Raw genomic sequence first — 17,752 nt, 5'->3', positions numbered from 1 at the left:
TTGAAGAGTCTGAGCATCATAAGAACAAGTTTCTGCATGGTATGTATTAAATTGCTGGAATCATCAATAATATGCAGTCTGAAGAAATCCTTGCATAAAAGACTTTTACAGCATCCTTAAATTTATGACATCTCTCATGGGAGATGGTCACAGAGAGGTTCATGACAGTGCTTGGGAGGGAGAAGACAGACATGTGGTGGGATAGACCAACTGAGAGAAGCTGGAAACTGCAAAGTGAGGATCAGCCCACGCCTGCTGCTGAAACACCAATACTGCATGTCAGCATGTTCTCTTAAATCCACCTCCCTCCCAACATAAATCACTAGAGCTATGTTAAGAAAGTTATAGTCCCAGTTTCTCACCACTGATTGCACTCTTGTCTGAGACAATCTAATTCTTTATTTCAACTTCAATTTTTGCAGTTGAAGACATATAACTCTACTTGGCAGCTGAGCTCAGAGATGTGCAGACCTTGCATTTCAGCGCTGCAGGGAGGGTATTACCAATCAGGTGCCTCCAGGGAGCAGAAAATGTTGAGGATACATTCTTTTGTTGTTGTTGGGAGGTGAGAAACAGAAGATTATTCTGAGAGTCTACTCTGTTTTTCATTTGTATTGAACCGACCTCCCAAAATCTTTGAAAATAAAACATTTTTTTCCAAGCACCAAAGCCAGGCTTTGTTAAACCCATTTCAACTCCAAATAAAGAAAGGTGTAAGAAAGGGCTAAAAAGATGGTAAAAGTAGGCACAGCCCCAGCCTGAGAGAGCTCAAGAAGCATTTGGAAAAAGCTCTCAGGCACAGGCTGGGATTGCTGGGGTGTCCTGCACAGGGCCAGGAGTTGGATTCTCATGGCCCATGGGGCTCCCTTCCAGCTCAGCACATTCTAAGATGCCAAGTTACTTCAGGGGGATGTAGATTTCATTTAGGGAAAGTGATCAAGAAGTGATTTAGAAAAAATAACCCATTTAGAGCAAGCAGACAAGTGGAAAAAACAGCACACAAGGAGAGAGTCATGCTCTCCAGGGAGGTCCCTCAGAACAGCAGTGCCAGACCTCGCAGAGCAAAAGGACAGACAGAATCCACATGCTGGACTTGTGTGCAAACAAAGTGAGCTACACATGAACATTTTTATGCAATACTAAACTATGGGAAGAGAAAATAAGATGCAACACCAGTTTCTGGCCTGATACTGCAAAAAATCCAAGGGAGGGATCAAACCATTACCAGAAGATTCTATTCCCGACAAAAAAAGCAAATTAATATTTCATAGTCTGTGATTGAAATACTATTTTCAGTCTTTCAATATATTTTCATGACTATCTTTTATTTCTTACATTAAAGGACTCTGGCACATAAAAGTATAATAAAGAATTCCATTTCTGAATGTGGAAAATGACAGGACATCTCTTGGCATCCTTTTATTTAATTCTGAGTGGAGAATTCAGGGCACTTAATGATTTTCTTAGCAAATTAAAAATTTTAAAAGCTACAAATTTCTCATATAATTTCTACTTGGCATAGAGGATGCTCAGACCAGGCAAAAGCACTCTGTCAATGGAGCTGCCTGATCCTGCTCTGCCAGCACAGGAAGGAAGAAGGGCAGCTTCCCTAGAGGATCTAAACCACTATGTTAACATTGTTCCTCATGTCCTTAAGGCATGATCACTTTCCTAGACTTTCTCATCCAAATGACATGGCATTCTTTATGCTCTTCCCCTGAAAAACACTCTTCCCAGATTAAATAAATAAATAAATTTAAAGGGTTCAAATTTTGAAGCTTATATTCCAAGTTCCTATCACCAAATTTGATAAACAGGCTGCCTTTGAAGATTAATTGTTTGGCACTAGGGAGGAGTTAGGAAATTAATTGTTATAAACTATTATCTCTATACCCTAAATACCAGGAGGTCTAAGTCATTAACTTACCTAATTAAACAGGGCTTGTTAAAGACAAATACAAAGTAAGTTTAACTTTAAAACAGGCCTGTTCCATCCTTTATCAGGTCTAAAATCTGGGCACTTCAATTCCTCCTCAGCTGTTCTGGTCTTGTTTAGCACATGCTATAACCCACCAACCCCTCTGCCAGGAGACAAATGCCTCCAGAAACATTCAACTCCTTTAGGCCACAGGCTAAAATCATGCAAGAAAATAAAGGCAAAATACCTGCAGCATCTTTTACAAGATTTGCTTCCTTCTTTCTGCTTTACAGCATTCATAAACCAAAAACTTTAGGTGTTCCTCAAACAAATTTCATAAGACTCAAATTTTTTTACAGTATGGCGGGTCAAATTTGCATCTGACTCTGAAGTAATTTACTTATTAGGAATCTTGGATTTGTCTTACAGTGAGCTTTCAGTTAGGTGCTAATATTCACAAGAAAACAAAAAGCCTTGGAGCTGCTAAGGGAGACAAGAAACAACAAATCTAAGAGGGAGAGAGAAAACTAAAAAGGAGAAACTTCTCCACAATCCTTTTAAGCAACTTCAAGACAAAGTGAAAACAATGTTTATTATAATTCTTCATTAAAAATTGGGGATTTTTCATCTTTCAATAAATATAAAATATTTCTATTTATAACTAAAGTTAAATATTAATGACCTTTGAATTAGCATGATTTGCATAATTTGGAACGACTTGAAGATTGAATGAATATGAGGATTTCCATTTTCACTGCTTTTAGCATTTTGAAATGCAATCCAGTTTTCCAGAAATTTCCAGTTTTCACTGTGGTTTTATCCTTCACATCTGACAAAAGTGCTTCATTGTTCTTAAGTGCTATATTTTTATACACACAAACAAAAAAATACAAGCTTTTAGTCATGGAAGGGTAGATGAAAAGAGCCATGAAACCCCTTTTTCAGCTAAAAATCAGGGATTTGCAACAGCATAGAGCAGGAGGTACTCCAGATGTTTAAAAGCAACAATCTGACTGCTGGTTCACTGCCTTAAAGTGGCTTTAACTAGTATCTGAAACCTCAGTATGATCTGATGTTCTAGGAGCAAAATCGCAATTTTTTAATTTCTCAGTATTTACTGATGAATCAAAAAAAGACCCAACCTGTCAACCATGTCCAGTGGAAGCCATTGAAATCTATCAAACCCATCACTCAGCAGTGAAAGTTATGCTACAGTTATATTTATTTCCATCTTATAAATGACAAAATTCAATACCATGAATATTCATGGCCATGAATATGGATTATTAAATCTCATCTTTTCTCTCCACTTACAAATGTCCTGTATCCAACACTGACTTTGTCTCAATCAGGAATTCTGAGAGGGCAGCAATTCACCAATACAGTGACAGCATGGATATACAAAAAAACCCAACAGTATTTTGCTGCAAAATTACTTTTCCCAGGCTGTATTCCTTATTACAGTGCCTTCACCCATTGGCTTTTCTCAACCACCATTTCTACGTGCAGCCACTGCTATTTCTATTTCTTGAAAAATGAAGGTTTTTTCCATGAACTCATTGCAACAAAATCCCAAAGCTCTCTCATCCTCCTTCCTCATTTCTTAAAAAAAAACCAAACAAACCCCCCACCCTGTTTCCCTGCTGCCAGCCACATGCACCATGCTCAGAAGGAAGAAGATTCACAGCATTTGAGGGGTTGCATCCAGCCAAGCAGAGCCTGTTCCATGAACGAGCCAGGATGTGGGGAGGGATTGACCATCGCAGTGTGGGCCACCCCTACAACATTTACAGCTGTCTTGGCACTGCTCAATGTTTTCTAAAATTAAACTGTTCTCAGAACAAAACCTTATGCTCCCCAGATTCCAAGTTTTGATTCAGACACAGCATGAAGTGTGTGCACAGGATAGGTGGATCATTTAAGAGATTCTAGAGTGCTCTTAAACGGCACCACAGCAAAACCATGACACCTGTTACTGCATTTTCCCCTTGCAACCAGGACAAAGACTGAGACAGAATGAGGGCAAAATTTCCAAGCCCTGTCCAGACTGGGAAGCAAAATCACAGATGCCTTAAAACACCTCTAACAAACGAAAAAAAAAAAAAAAAATCCACTTGACTTCTTCTGCCTAACAATAATGTTAACTCATTTAATAAGCTTCTGACATTTGCTTTGGGAACCACCTGGGACTCGAAAATAAAGCTTAGTGTGCAGCCTCAAGTCACACCTATTATTACAAAATCCAGAGCCCATTTCTGTATGCCATAGAGGAGTTTTTATATTCAGAATTTCTCAGAGATCTGCTTTCTCCAGCATCTGTGACATCGTGGCAAAATCTCTCCTTAACTGCAGAATGTGACTGTAGGTATGTCTTCAGACAAGATAGATTATATCCCACAGAAAACAGGACCAGGCAAATCCTCTGAGCCACATAACATCAAGAGACAGGACATAAGTAGAATTAGGGGCCTGTGACCTTCCCTGAATAGAAACAGAAATAGTTGGGGTGCAAACAATCAGAGTAAGTTGCTTCCTTGGACTGAAACCAACTTCTTTAACAGAATCATTTTGACCACAAGGTGACATAAAGGATAGGATTTTATGACAAAAAAACATAAACATTGTGCATTATTTCAGGCTTCTTCCTGACTATAACCACTGGAATTTGGACAGAAAGTTTTAGTTCTGCTCACTGAACAGAAATTATAATGTAAGCTTGTAGTTTCAATGTAAGAATTAGATTATCATAGAATCATGGAATGTTTGAGTTGGAAGGAATCTTGAAGATCATCCAGTTCCAGCCACCCAGCCACAGGCAAGGACAGCTTTTACTAGACCAGGTGCTCTGAGCTCCATCCAGCCTGGATTCAACTTAAGATTGACCTTATCTCAATATGACATGAATAAAGAACTAGAGCTCAGAAACGTTACCTTGTCAAAAGTTGTGAACATCCATTTTAAAAATCACATTTATCCTTTATTAATCTACTTTGCATATTTTTTCCCAAATATTTCTCTATTTCTCATCTGTGCTTTCAGTTCAGAATAAATCCTGCTAATTTTTCTAGCCTAACAAACACTCTGCCTCTACTAGTCTCTTTCCCCTGTGTCACTAACTTTGTTTTCGTCATACAATTATAGGAATAAAGGTTGATTGCTGGATTTTTATTCTCCAGACATATTACACCATTAACTGCCTGGAGAACTAAAAGGCAGTGTAGTGTTTGGAGTTTATGAATCACTTTAAGGTTATGATTAGAAGGACACATGAAGAAGTCACTGATCACCATCAGATAGTGTCATTAGCATTCTCAGCTGGCTGCCACAAATTAAAAATGCAGGAACTTTAAGAGACCTCATATAAAGAGTGAAAGACAACAACAGGGTAAGTCTCCTCTGAATTTCCATCAGCAATTTCCATCTGACCTGCTGCCAGCCAAATCTGCTGTGAAACCTGGAGCAGTGGAGCTTGCTGCCAGTGCCTCAGTACCTGAACTCATCACCTCTGCTCCAAGAATCTGCAGCTGAAAGCAGCATGAAACTGCTGCACCGCTGCTGCTTGGGGACCTGACCTGGGATTTTAACACTTAAACACTTCCACCTTTAAAGCTCTGTACAGATACAGCAGCTCCAGGTATTCCATCACTTCGGCAAAAAGCTGGAACTATTCCTCGTAGTGAAGTCTGTATTCACACTGTGTAGTATGTTTGGGGATTGAATATACTTTGACAATTTCTATTTTTTTTTTTAATAGCTATAAAAATACATGAAGCCCTGTGACAAATGAATGTTCTGTGATTACAAATGCAGCACACAACTCCTGACATTTTAGGACAAGTTAAACCTATTCCCTCGCTATTTCTGGCTACTCACACATCAGAGCCATCTGTCATGATTAAGTGTTTGGTGAGGAGTCTTGCACGTGAACTTTTTTCTTCTCTCCCATCACTTCCTTTAGCTGTTTGCTGGCTCTTTCAACCCAACACCAAAGTCTTTACAAGACCATGAGAAGTCAAGGGCAGCAAACACTGTCCATTCAGTTCAGAGACTGGTTTTTGGGGCTTTTTCTGAAGGCAAACCAAAGTTTCTTTAACTTATGTGCTGTACCCTGAAACTATTAATATATACACCATAGTTGTCTTGATTGAATTTTAGTGTTCAGACAATTCTTTCATACAATATGCACTACTTATTTAATGAGTAGCATAGTATTCCATAAACAGTGCCTTTATGTAACACCTAAATGTGCTAGAAAGGTTAATATGGTGCTTTATAACACACAGGCTGATGACAGGAAGTAAAAATGCTATTCTGAAAAACAGAAATGTCAACACATCTCTAAAGACATTAAATGACAGAAAATTAAATGTTACCAACTGCTGAGTCTGAAAAAAGGCTTCTTGAAGTCAAAGGATGAAATAAAAATTTTTAAAAGGGCAAAAATCACATTTTAAAAGCATAATAATCTACTTAATGCAACTTTATAGAATGCTTTTAACACACAAGCTTCTAAAAACACTGTTCATTCCCCTTACACCACAGTAATTTCAAAAGGTCCAAAAACAGAGGGTCAAACGCAGACTGTTAACTTTTTGAGGCAATTAGCATCTGAGCTTCTGTATCTTTTGGCAAACTACAAAACTTTCAGAAGAAGGTTATTTTTTTAGAGGGCAATCCTGAGTTTATATTTAACTTCAGAAATAGGGATGCACATGTGTATATAAGCAGACACACACACACATTTCACATCACATATGAATGCAGATGTATTTACAAAGAAACATCAACATCACAGTGTGAGAGTGCAGAGGTTTGCAAATACAGACCAGCAGATATTTGAAAAGTAACCCCCATTAAATTTACCTCATGCAACCCTCAAAGTTTCAGGATGATAGGGTTTTCTGGGATGTGGAAAGGAAGGTGGCAAAAGCCTTACAGTTTTCCTTTATGTACTAGAATGCAGGAATGATAAATACTTTAAAAAAATTAAACATCAGGCTTCCAAAATCTAAAGATGATCTACAAGAAAGCTGGAGAGGGAGTTTTTACAAGGGCAAGTAGTGACAGGACAAAAGGGAATGGCTTCAAACTGAAAGATAGTAGGTTTAGATTAGGTGTGAAGAAGAAATTCTTCCCTATGAGTATGGTAAGGCCCTGGCACAGGTTGCCCAGAGCAGCTGTGGCTGCCCCATCCCTGGAAGTGTCCAAGGCCAGGTTGGACAGGGCTTGGAGCAACCTGGGGTAGTGGATGGTGTCCCTGCCCACAGCAGGGCGTGGAACAAGATTATCTTTGAGGTCCCTTCCAATCCAAACCATTCCACAATTCTGTGAACCTTTAAATTAGCCCAAGCAAGAGCATGAGTTAAATATAAAATTGGGAGACTTGTTAACATCCGAGATCCCCCCAGTCCAGGTTTCAAATCTAATCCATTAGGAAGGTTTTGCAAAACTAAGAGGTCCCTAGGAAAACCCAGCGTGTGTACTTTATCAGCCTCAGGAACCTGCAGCTGCAGTAACACAGCTTCCTCTCCACCCTACTGATTCCTGAATTATCAGCACTAAATCCTGAGCTCCTCAGGTCTTTCACTTGATGTTTTTAATCTAACATGTCCAAGGGCTAACATCTGTAGACAACAGCATAGCTCAAGGTATAAGCCTGCAAGGAAATGTAGAACACCAGCTGATACTCCCAAATATTTCAGACACGATCCCACTGGGAGCAGAAGCACAGCAATCAGCGTTCAGTGAAAGCTGCAGAACACATTTATTACAGCTCAGCACTGAAACCTAAAGTTGCCAAATTTGCCCTGAGAAAAAGTCAGGAGTGGAGCTCGTATGGGTACCTGAGAGGCAGGAATGCAGTAACCACCAGACTGGATTTACAGGGGGGAATTTAACACTGCAGAGCCTTGAAGCCCTGGGCCACTTTCTGATGCCAAATTTGAACTACACTTGGCCAAGAAATGTTAACCCCTGGTTAATTTTATTCATAATACTGATATTTTTTTTTCTTCAAATTGCATGCATCTCTGCAGTCAGCAACACTGATCAAGACAGCCTTGTGGTATTTTTGCTTTTTGTTGTTGTTTTTGAGACAATGTGAGTGATATGGGCATAAACAGGACAAGAAGAGCACAGTCCTGATTCTGTCAATGCAGGTTCATATAGAAAGTACAAAATATGTTCTTCTGCAGTATAATTATGATGCTATAATGACTGCACTCCCATCAGACACCCAGGAAATGTAGAGGGCAATTTGGCCTTCTTCCTTTATGACTAAGTTAATCAACCCAAAATCTCAGCCAAAAGGAAATTTATACTCACTTGCTCATGTCAGAGCTCCAATAATGAGCACGGATATGTTTATCATGCCACAACAGAGATGGAAGCAGAATAGAGGGGAGAGACATGGAAGTGGAAACGGGGGGGAAAAGAGAGACAAACAACGAAGGTGATGTCTCTGCCTGATGTTGCAAGGCATTGTAATCAAAAATGATAGCAAACATTTCAAAGGCAAATCCATCCTAAGATATTTAATAAAATATTTCATGATGTTGGACATTAGTGAAAATTGCATTTCTGCAAGACAAATAGAGTACATGGCAGTATTTTTAGAGGCAGAGAAACAATTTGAAGGGACACAAGCGTGTACAAACACAGATGTCTGTGCAGGTTCCAGACTAAGAATGATCTTTTAACCTCCCCTATTTCCCATCAAAAACCACAATGCTGAATGACTCCACAGAGTAATGTTTGTCTTTCTCCTTCTAGAAAAGCACTACAAGAAAGCCCACTAAAGCACTAATAGACTTTTGAAGAACATAATAAAATGATTTTTTTACTTCTGTATGTTTCTTCCATCGAAAGTGTCTGGTTCAGATCCTGTGAGAGGGATGCTGGCAAGATTCCAGTCTAATTGTTATTTTCATGGACAAAACTCACATCTACTCAATAGTTTTAAATTAAATTTTTCATGACAACAGGTTATCCACTCTATAAAAGCATATTCTAAGTGTTCAACTCACACAGCCCATAAGAAAATGGTAAAGCATTACAGAGGAAGAGCAGCAGTCATTCAATACTGGTGGTCAAGGCCCTTCCCATAACATCAAGCCAGGAGGGATTGTATGTACACAGCCACTTTTCTAGGCAGAGCATAATGAAAACTTACTTCAAAATACTCTAACTAATCAGAGTTACCACCCACACAGATGGAAATATGTTTTGCTAAAATTACTGGTTTCTCATTTTCCTACTTACATTCAGACAAGTATTAGCTTTAACAAACATTTGCCATTCAAGAGAGTAAATTTAGAGGGGAAAAACCCAGAAACATATTACTAATGATACAGAAAGTTTCAAGAAAAATACTTCCAATAAAGCAGGCATAGGAGAAATTAGTTATTTCTGGAAGAAAAGCAAACATTCAAAACAAACCAGCCAAGCAAACAAAAACCCAAAACAAACCCACATCATAAATGTGAAGCATTTACAGAGCACAGTCCTCAGGTCACAGATACACTTTGCAGAATGCTCAGTGGATAAATGGATTTAGTTTACCAAAAATGCCCACTGTGAATGCACATATGTTTCCGTCATCGCCCAGGATTAACAACCTGCTAGTCCTACACTGGCATCCTACTAAGTCTTGCTGAGTTATGTGGGTAGATTCCTCCTAAAATCTCTGTGCTGCTCACAGGTACATGCACAGGTTTACAAAACAAACTTGGAGATTCTACAGTGGCCACTGCTATTTTCCATAAATGAGGCCTACTCCTTCACAGTCTTTTAGTCCAGGGAAATTTAAATGGGCCACAGGAACTGCCCCAAGGAATCGTGTCCTGGGCTGCAGCAAGAGTGCCCAGCAGGTTGAGGGAGGGGATCCTGCCCCTCTCCTCTGCTCAGGTGAGACCCCACCTGCATTGATACCTCCAGCTCTGGGGTCCCAGCACAGGAAGGACATGGAGCTGTTGGAGCCAGTCCAGAGGAGGCCACAAAGGTGTTTAGAGGGATGGAGCACCTCTGCTACACGGAAAGGTTGAGAAAGTCAGGGTTTGTCAGCCTGGAGAAGTGAAGGCTCCAGGGTGACTGTATACTGCAGCCTTCCAGGGCCTGAAGGGGCTACAAGAGAGCTGGAGAGGGACCTTCTACAGGGGCATGTAGTGGCAGGACCAGGGGGAATGGCTTGACACTGACAGAGTATTGGTTTACATCAGGTATTAGGAAGAAATTCTTCTCTGGGAGGGTGCTGAGGCCCTGGCACAGGTTGCCCAGCGAAGCTGTTGCTGCCCCATCCCTGGGAGTGTCCAAGGGCAGGTTGGATGGGGCTTGGAGCAACCTGGGGTAGTGGAAGGTGTCCTTGTCTGTGGCAGAGAAATTGGAATGAGGTAAGTTTTGAAGTCCCTTCCAACCCATATCACTTGTGATTCTACGACACTTTTGGTAGACATCACCATGTCTTCCAAACAGAACCTTTGTGACCTCCAGAACATTAAACCACAATGGTATTTAGATGTCAAAGTTACTCATATTGCTTATAAGCTGTAGAGAAATCAACCCACAAGTTCATCCTTAGTGCAGACTCCAGTAACCTCAAAGCAACCAGCATAATCCAAATAACTATCCCATCTTCTCCAGTATTTTGATACTGCTTTATAGTCTTCAGCACCTGCAAAATCTTCCTCATTTACTGGACACATTCCTGTTAAATTCTGATTCATTCTGCAAGGACTACACTGGCTATGTGCAGCTCCCGTCCCAGGAAAATCCCTGTTTATCCCATTAACACCAGGCTGGGAAATTCCATCACTACCATAACAGCTCCTGAGGATGGGGCTATGGTTATTCTCCATCCTCCAACAGGGGTGCAACAGCTGGGGAAGGCCCAGGCTGAATGTACTAAAGCCCAAATCCACATCTGTTTTCCAAGACCTTTGTAAGCACTGCAATTCCTTCAGAGGCCAGAGATCTTCCACATATATTCACCAGAACAGTGTAAAAGCAACTGTAACAAACTTATTACTATTCTGATAAACAGGAAATCAAAGCTATACTTTCCTTCCTGCCAAAGATCTCTTGTAATAGAACAACAGCTCCGTCCAACAAATTAATCTTTCATTGGTTTGGGGTTTTTTTAGCTCTGTGCCACACCAGCTGGTTTACTAAAAGCAATGAGCTGTTGAATTAGATAACATGTTTTTAATAAGTCAATCTAGTAGAGCAGTTTTGAATGGCTTCACAATGTCTAAATTGTCTGTAGAGTAATATTAATACTAAGTGGCAAAAACATGGATTTACGATTCTGTTGAGTCCACAAGTGACAAATACACATTTTCTTAGCATAGCTAGCAACTTCTAATCAGGTTTTAATTAGTCCTAAATAAAATTGCATATTTGGACAGCATTAGGGATTATTTTAGGCAAATTATAGGTTAACAGGAATAAAGCCTCTACCTGAAATCAGAGCTACACTGAATGCACAAATAGATGCATAAAGCCTGGCTAGTGGTGAAAAAGAATTTTTGCTACAGAAGAGAAAGTCTCCTGAACTTTCTACTCAGATTTTTACTGATCCCAAGACAAAAATCCATAAAGTTTTAACCCTGCAGCACCAGGTAAGCTCAGGAACCCCAGATACTGCAGGATGCCTCCACAAGAGTCCTGTCACTAAGACCTAAGGAGGAGAGACTCCCAGATAGATGCTGCAACTGACACAGGTGCTCTCCAAACACAACTGCATATCAAAATTATTTTTTAAGTAGTCAAGAAAAGCATTCTTACATTTTCTGTGTAGTTTTTCATAATTTTTTGATCGTTTTTCAGGCAGGGGGTCAGTTACAGGTTTTTTTTTCAGCCTAAACATTTAGCATGGATTTACATAAAGAAGCACTTTCAGGGAACACAGGGCTACTTTTAAAGTTGGAGGTACTTTGTGCTATGTGATGTATTAGAAAAAGAAAAAGTAGCTAGAAAGACATTAAAAGAATCAATGAAAATGCAATAAAGAAAAATGCTTCATTTTCAGAAGCCAAGAAAATCTGCATGACTTGGAAATCAATGAAGTATTTATTTACAAAAGTGGGACTTCTTTTATAACACCAAACTGAAAAAATACATTTAAAGATTAACTGTCAAAACACACCAAAACATACCAAAATACAGCCAACTAAATATTTTTCAATTATGTCTACAAAATATTTTATAGCTCAATACACTTTAACTAAAAGCAACTTTCTTTCAACAACTGGGCAGGTTAATGGTTTGCTAACCTGTACAAGCAATGTCACTTGAATAATTTAATAGAAAAGGCAAATGTCACCAAGCCATGCTAAGTATGCATTTAGATTACCTGCTGGCCCACCACATCTAACTGCACCAGGAACGACCTCCACAAATCCAATCTTCTTTGCGTCTCTCTTTGTTCTCTTACCTTTGCCAAACTGGGCAATTCCTAAAGCATCTTTGCTTAGAAGCTGAGCAAGCAATGCTCAACTCAGCTGACTCCAGAGAACTCCAAGAACTCTGCAGGCTGTGTCACTGCCCAGAGGTTCACTATGATGCATCCTTGTTTCCTCAACCTTATTTCCTAAACCCTCCTCCATTCGAGTATATAAGGGCTGTTCTTGCTTTCTGTTGGCTACAGCGAGCAGAGCACTGGGTATGCTCTAACATAAAGCCTAGACAGAGGCAATGGGAAAATCCTCGGGACTTGCCAAAGGGAAAACCCTGGGATCTGGTGGTCACCAAGCTTGTCCTCGTAGCCAAGGTGGCTGCCAGTACCCTGGGCTGCATGACAGCCAGGAGGCCAAGGGACAATTGCACCAAGTCCCTGCAGCCTCATGTGCTTCACTTCCAGGGCTGATCAGCTTCCAAGAAAAATCATTTGTGGGTTTGTTATTTTTTTTTTTTTTAACAGTGCCATAGCTGGAAATTACAGAATGAATCCATCTATTTTTTGCAATCAAAATGTCGTCCATTAGCTTCTCTGAGGAGAAAATTCAGTTGTGATTTACAGTCTGTGATGTGTGGATGTTAAGTGAGTGCGACAGACTGTGACAGGCTATGAAAACAGAGAAGACAAAAAATTTATACAGAACAGGTGAGAGAAAAAAAACAATAGAGTATTGAATTCTTTGATTAGAAGGCAAATCCTAGTCTCCCTAGATTTGATGGAAGAATTAAAACTGAAGGAGTTTGTTGGTTTTGCAACAAAGTTCCTCAAGAAAGTTTATTTCACAATATATTTAAAATATTCTAAGGTATACAATCCATCTGGAGCAAATTCCATGTGCACCAACACAATTGCTAAGGATTACAAAAGCCAAAGTAATGACCTACTGCATTCCAGAAATACCCTTCCTTCTATTGTGTCTAAGAATTTCAGTATTAAATTTGCTGATCAAGTTTAGACCATAATACAACGCTGCCAATAGCTTAAAATAACCCTAACTTAAATATTTCATGTATATTAAAAGTACCAAATATAATAATCAAAGTAGAAATCACAAATTTTCTTTAAAGTACGTTTCATATCAAGGAACAAAGTTAACAAGCTCAGTCCTGACATTTATTTATTTCCCTCAGGCTGTTAAATCATAAGACAAGCTCCCAAGGGAGCATGGAATTCAAGCAAGGGGAGATGAAGGAATAAATCCATGGCTGAGAGAACTATATTGGAAAGAAAGAAACAACTTATATTTCCTGTACCTAATGAAAACTCAAATAGAGAATAAATATAACTTCACAGCAAGACAGACCTATTGATCAAACCAAAATTTTACTGAGCTAGGCTAAAGGAATGTCTCAGAAATGTGTTAGAACAGCACAGAAGCTCCTAACACTTCCAAGCAAAAGACAAATAAATATTTTTTTAAAGAAAAGACAGTCTTGGGGAAATAATGACTTAGTAAATCATAATCCTTGGATTTGGCTCACACTGATGGCTCTTAGCTCCTCAGGTACCTAAAATTCAAATACCATTAGGAAGTATTTGTCCTGTGTAATCCTTTCCCCTTCTCAGACAAGATTTAGTGCACCTGACTTTGAAGATGCTCAGAATTTAAATATTGTTATGAGTAAATTTATCAAGCTTTATAAACTGATTCTCCATAACTAAAAGGTCACTAAGAGTTTAAATCACCAACTTTAGCCATTACAGCTCACCTAAACCCCAATTCCTGTTTTGTCCTAAGCTGTAAAAGCATTAAGGTGTAACCCAGATGCATTTGGATTTCAGACTTGTCACAAAAATGGAACCAAAATCCACAGAACTAAAAATTCTATGAGCAACGGAGGGGGGAAATTTGAAATACACTGCTGACAGCAGTTCACATCAATAAATGAACTCACAAAGTAATGTTGTTCAGTATGCTAGAACAAGAACTCTCATAGACATTTTCAAGCCCAGCTCCTAAATCATCCTTGTGAATTGCCATGGATACCAGCTCCAGAAATGCAACGTAGATGAAGAGAAGGAATTCTCAAAGCATGAAACAATCTGTTATCAAATTCTGCCTAATCTTTAGAAATGCAGATTCTGCATTCTTGTGCTGACAAGGCGACACCACAGCCATTTTTGTTCTGGCTTATCATTCACTTTTAAAGCACACTGTCTAGCAGTTCCACATCATAAATAATTCAAGGAAAGCCAAGTTTCAAACCCCTTGTGCTCTGAGTTCAAAACAGAAGAGTTAAAAAGAAAAGCTTGCTTTTTAATATTGCCAAGTCCTTACAAACAAACGCAGCACACCCATATTCTCACAGTTCTCCTGGCAAAACCCAACATGCAGCATCCTTAGGTGTGCTGTGTATATGCAGACAGTATTACAGAAGCACTAAAATCTGAATAGTTTTAATTGCACTTTCAGCTATCAAGTATTTTACAATTCCTTTTATTTTTAATTTAAGAATTTTCCACTGGTATTTTAGCGGAGTGATATAAATCTATCAATAAAAACATCTGTGTTAACATTCTACTGAAATTTGTTCCACAGTAGAAATTACAATAGAAAACACTCAGGCTCACAAAACACTGCAATCCCTAAAAGCTACCACAAATGTTGCAATAATACTTGTGATTTTGGTTTTGAAGGATGTAGATGAGCAAGAAACACTTTGGTAGTAACTGTTTCTGGGCAAAAGAAGAACCCCAACACTGGGTTTCTTCTGCCCTCAAATTCCAGCTACAAGCTGGAATTCAAGCTATGAAGCTATTACTTCAAGCTACAAAGAGAACAGAAAAACTTAAACAGAAGAAATAGTTCAATTATGCTATTTGCAATGAAGAAGGCAAAACAAAACAAAAGTCCCCTTATTTTGCAGGACTTGGATGACACATTTATCACTACACATAGTTTGTATTTCTACTCGCATTCAGTGCACTACTCGAAACATGCAATTATGTACCAGAGCTGTAATTTGCAGATGTCCCTACTTCACTGAGCACAAAGGAATTAACTGCCCTTTTTCTAAAGGGGATAAAAACTTTGGATATAGGTCTTGGAGCAACTCTAAGAATGTTAATAATGTTACCAATAAAATACAATATTACACAAAATTATACCGGTGGTAAATTTTTCATTTCACACTAATAATTCATCAGAAGACTGCCAGTGCAATTCAGTAATTTTATATATTCAGCCACACAGCCAGTGTCTTTCCAAAATAAAGTAAAAGTACCAAAAACACTCAAAATACAGAACTATGTTTTGCATGGGTATTGGTTATATTCTAACTCCTCCTGCAATGTACTGCAAACACACCCTCCAGGAAGTCAATTTATGGAGTGTCTGACTATGCAAAATCTGCAGGGCAGATTCTGACATCTGAGGCTTTACTTGAAGCCTACCAGAATTCAAGATTTGCACAGTTTTTAAAGGATAAAAATTAAAATGGCCCTCCTGTGGCACCTCAAAGCAGCCAATCACGCCTCATCCACACAAGCTCCGCGTTGGGTGGGCTGAAGTTACCTTGAAGAGCAGGATCAGCGTGGATCATCAACACCTTCACTCAGGGCATGATGCACACTGGCTCTTGGAGGAGCCATCCCTCCATCAAGCCTCCTTCCCTTCCTTCAGGCACTCAGCAATTGGCTCACTCTCGGGTGTGCAAGGTCAAGTGCACAGTTAGCAGCCTCTCTTTGGCTGCACTGGATCACTTGGAATGGTTCCCTGAGAAATAACAGACTCAAGGGTTTACAGCATTCCTGCGCTGCCCCGGAGTTTTTCTCAACATTTCTTGAGTCCTTTATAGCGTTCATCTGCTTCCTGCCATGGGAGGCTCTGCAGTCTGTGTAACATCCCCTTTTCAGCCCTGTTACACAGTTCTCCTTAATTTCACTTGCATCTGCCCCTCCACAGAGGAAAATCATGACAGCCCTGAACTGGGGTTTTCTGATTTCACTTCTATTTCTGAATCACAAAGGACAAAGCAATTTTACCTTTCTTGGTAGTGAGGTTCCTAATTCTTCATCTTAATTAATCCATCATACACCAGTTGTTCAGCTATTTAATAAAATCACTGTTCAGTGTGGGGGATTTTTATTAACTTATAGCTAGCTACTAAAAACTATACACAGGCTGTGAGACATTTATCACATATATCTACATATACAAGGAAGGCCAGCGTGACAGAGACACACAGTGACAGGTACCAATGCCTACATCTGGGCTTTTGATATGGCCCAGGTTACAAATATATTGATTATTTGTCTCTTGAGGGCGAATTTGGCAGTAACTAGGGTTTTCTTCTACAATGTGTCATTCAGTTTTAGTTTTTATTGCTGTTCTGAGAAACTAATGCTGACTCTGCACAAAGAATGAGCTCAAACGGGAAGCACAACCAACCACCTGCAAGTGTTAAAAGCCACTACCCAGTTTCCATCAATAATGCCTCTCAGGTTTGCCCTCCAGGCACAATTATTCAACCATTATTTAGTCCTGGCAGCATTGCACAACTTCTTCTTTCTATTATCCCAAAACTATTTAAGAAGTAACAGATTTGACTCCCCTGTGCCCTTCTCAGCAAGAAGACTGATGCCAGGAGGCATTTTGGTACACAGTCACGTCTCAGGTGTCACAAACCCCAGCTGTCTCTGCCCACATGATGCAGCAGGACGTGAGAGGCTTTGGATCATCTCTGCTCTTTCTCCTGGAGGGAACCTGACCCTAAAGCTCCAGGTGTCTGTGCTTCATAAGGAATCAGTCTCCTCTGCCTCATCGAGATCCTTCTCTGAGAACCTCACTCTGCCTATCTGGGTCATTGCAGATGTCAGGCCCCCCCTCAGGTGACAGACAAACAGAGGAGAATGCAGCCCAAAATCAGTGTCTGTGGTGCTGTTCCTGCTGCTGACCACCTTTACCCTGGGATTTAATCTTGGTGCCTCCATTCTCCTCTGCAAGAGGCAAACCACTGCCACAGCTCCCGGCCACACTGTGAAATTGGTGCTTTGTGGAGCACAACACTGCAGCACCAGACTATGGAAAAACCTACCCAAATCCAGTTCTTTTAGACAAAATGACTCCTTATTCCAAAGTCAATATTGTTTTATGACCAGAAGCACAAAGATCTTCTGGCTAGGTTCTCAGCCTGCCAGCCCAGGTCCTCTCAGGAGGAATCATTATTCATCCCAGCAGAGGACATATTGACCTAAGCAGCTCTGACAATTATTTTACCACTTCATACTGTGTAAGGAAATGCTTCCAAATACAGATTTGTGCTGGCAGGAAGGTTGTTAAATGGACATTTCCCTTTTTGCCATTTTGCTGGAGCGAGCTGAGACTGCAGATGTAGTAATGCAAAGAAGGGGGGGGAAAAAAACCACCACCATTATGCAAC

General features: G+C 39.8%; 1 protein-coding gene across 1 annotated transcript in view; it reads right to left on the bottom strand.

Moving 5' to 3' along the window:
* Window positions 1-9,517, bottom strand: part of ZNF804A (zinc finger protein 804A) — an 86,680-nt gene extending 77,163 nt beyond the window's left edge. The window contains exon 1 of the mRNA XM_053947584.1: window positions 9,479-9,517. Within this exon, the coding sequence (XP_053803559.1) occupies window positions 9,479-9,517 (39 nt within the window). The remainder of the gene's footprint in view (window positions 1-9,478) is intronic.
* Between the last annotated feature and the right edge of the window lie 8,235 nt (window positions 9,518-17,752).

This window comes from Vidua chalybeata, chromosome 7, assembly GCF_026979565.1.
Source record: "Vidua chalybeata isolate OUT-0048 chromosome 7, bVidCha1 merged haplotype, whole genome shotgun sequence".
In the NCBI taxonomy this organism is placed as follows: Eukaryota; Metazoa; Chordata; class Aves; order Passeriformes; family Viduidae; genus Vidua; species Vidua chalybeata.
This window is presented reverse-complemented; position numbering and strand designations above follow the sequence as displayed.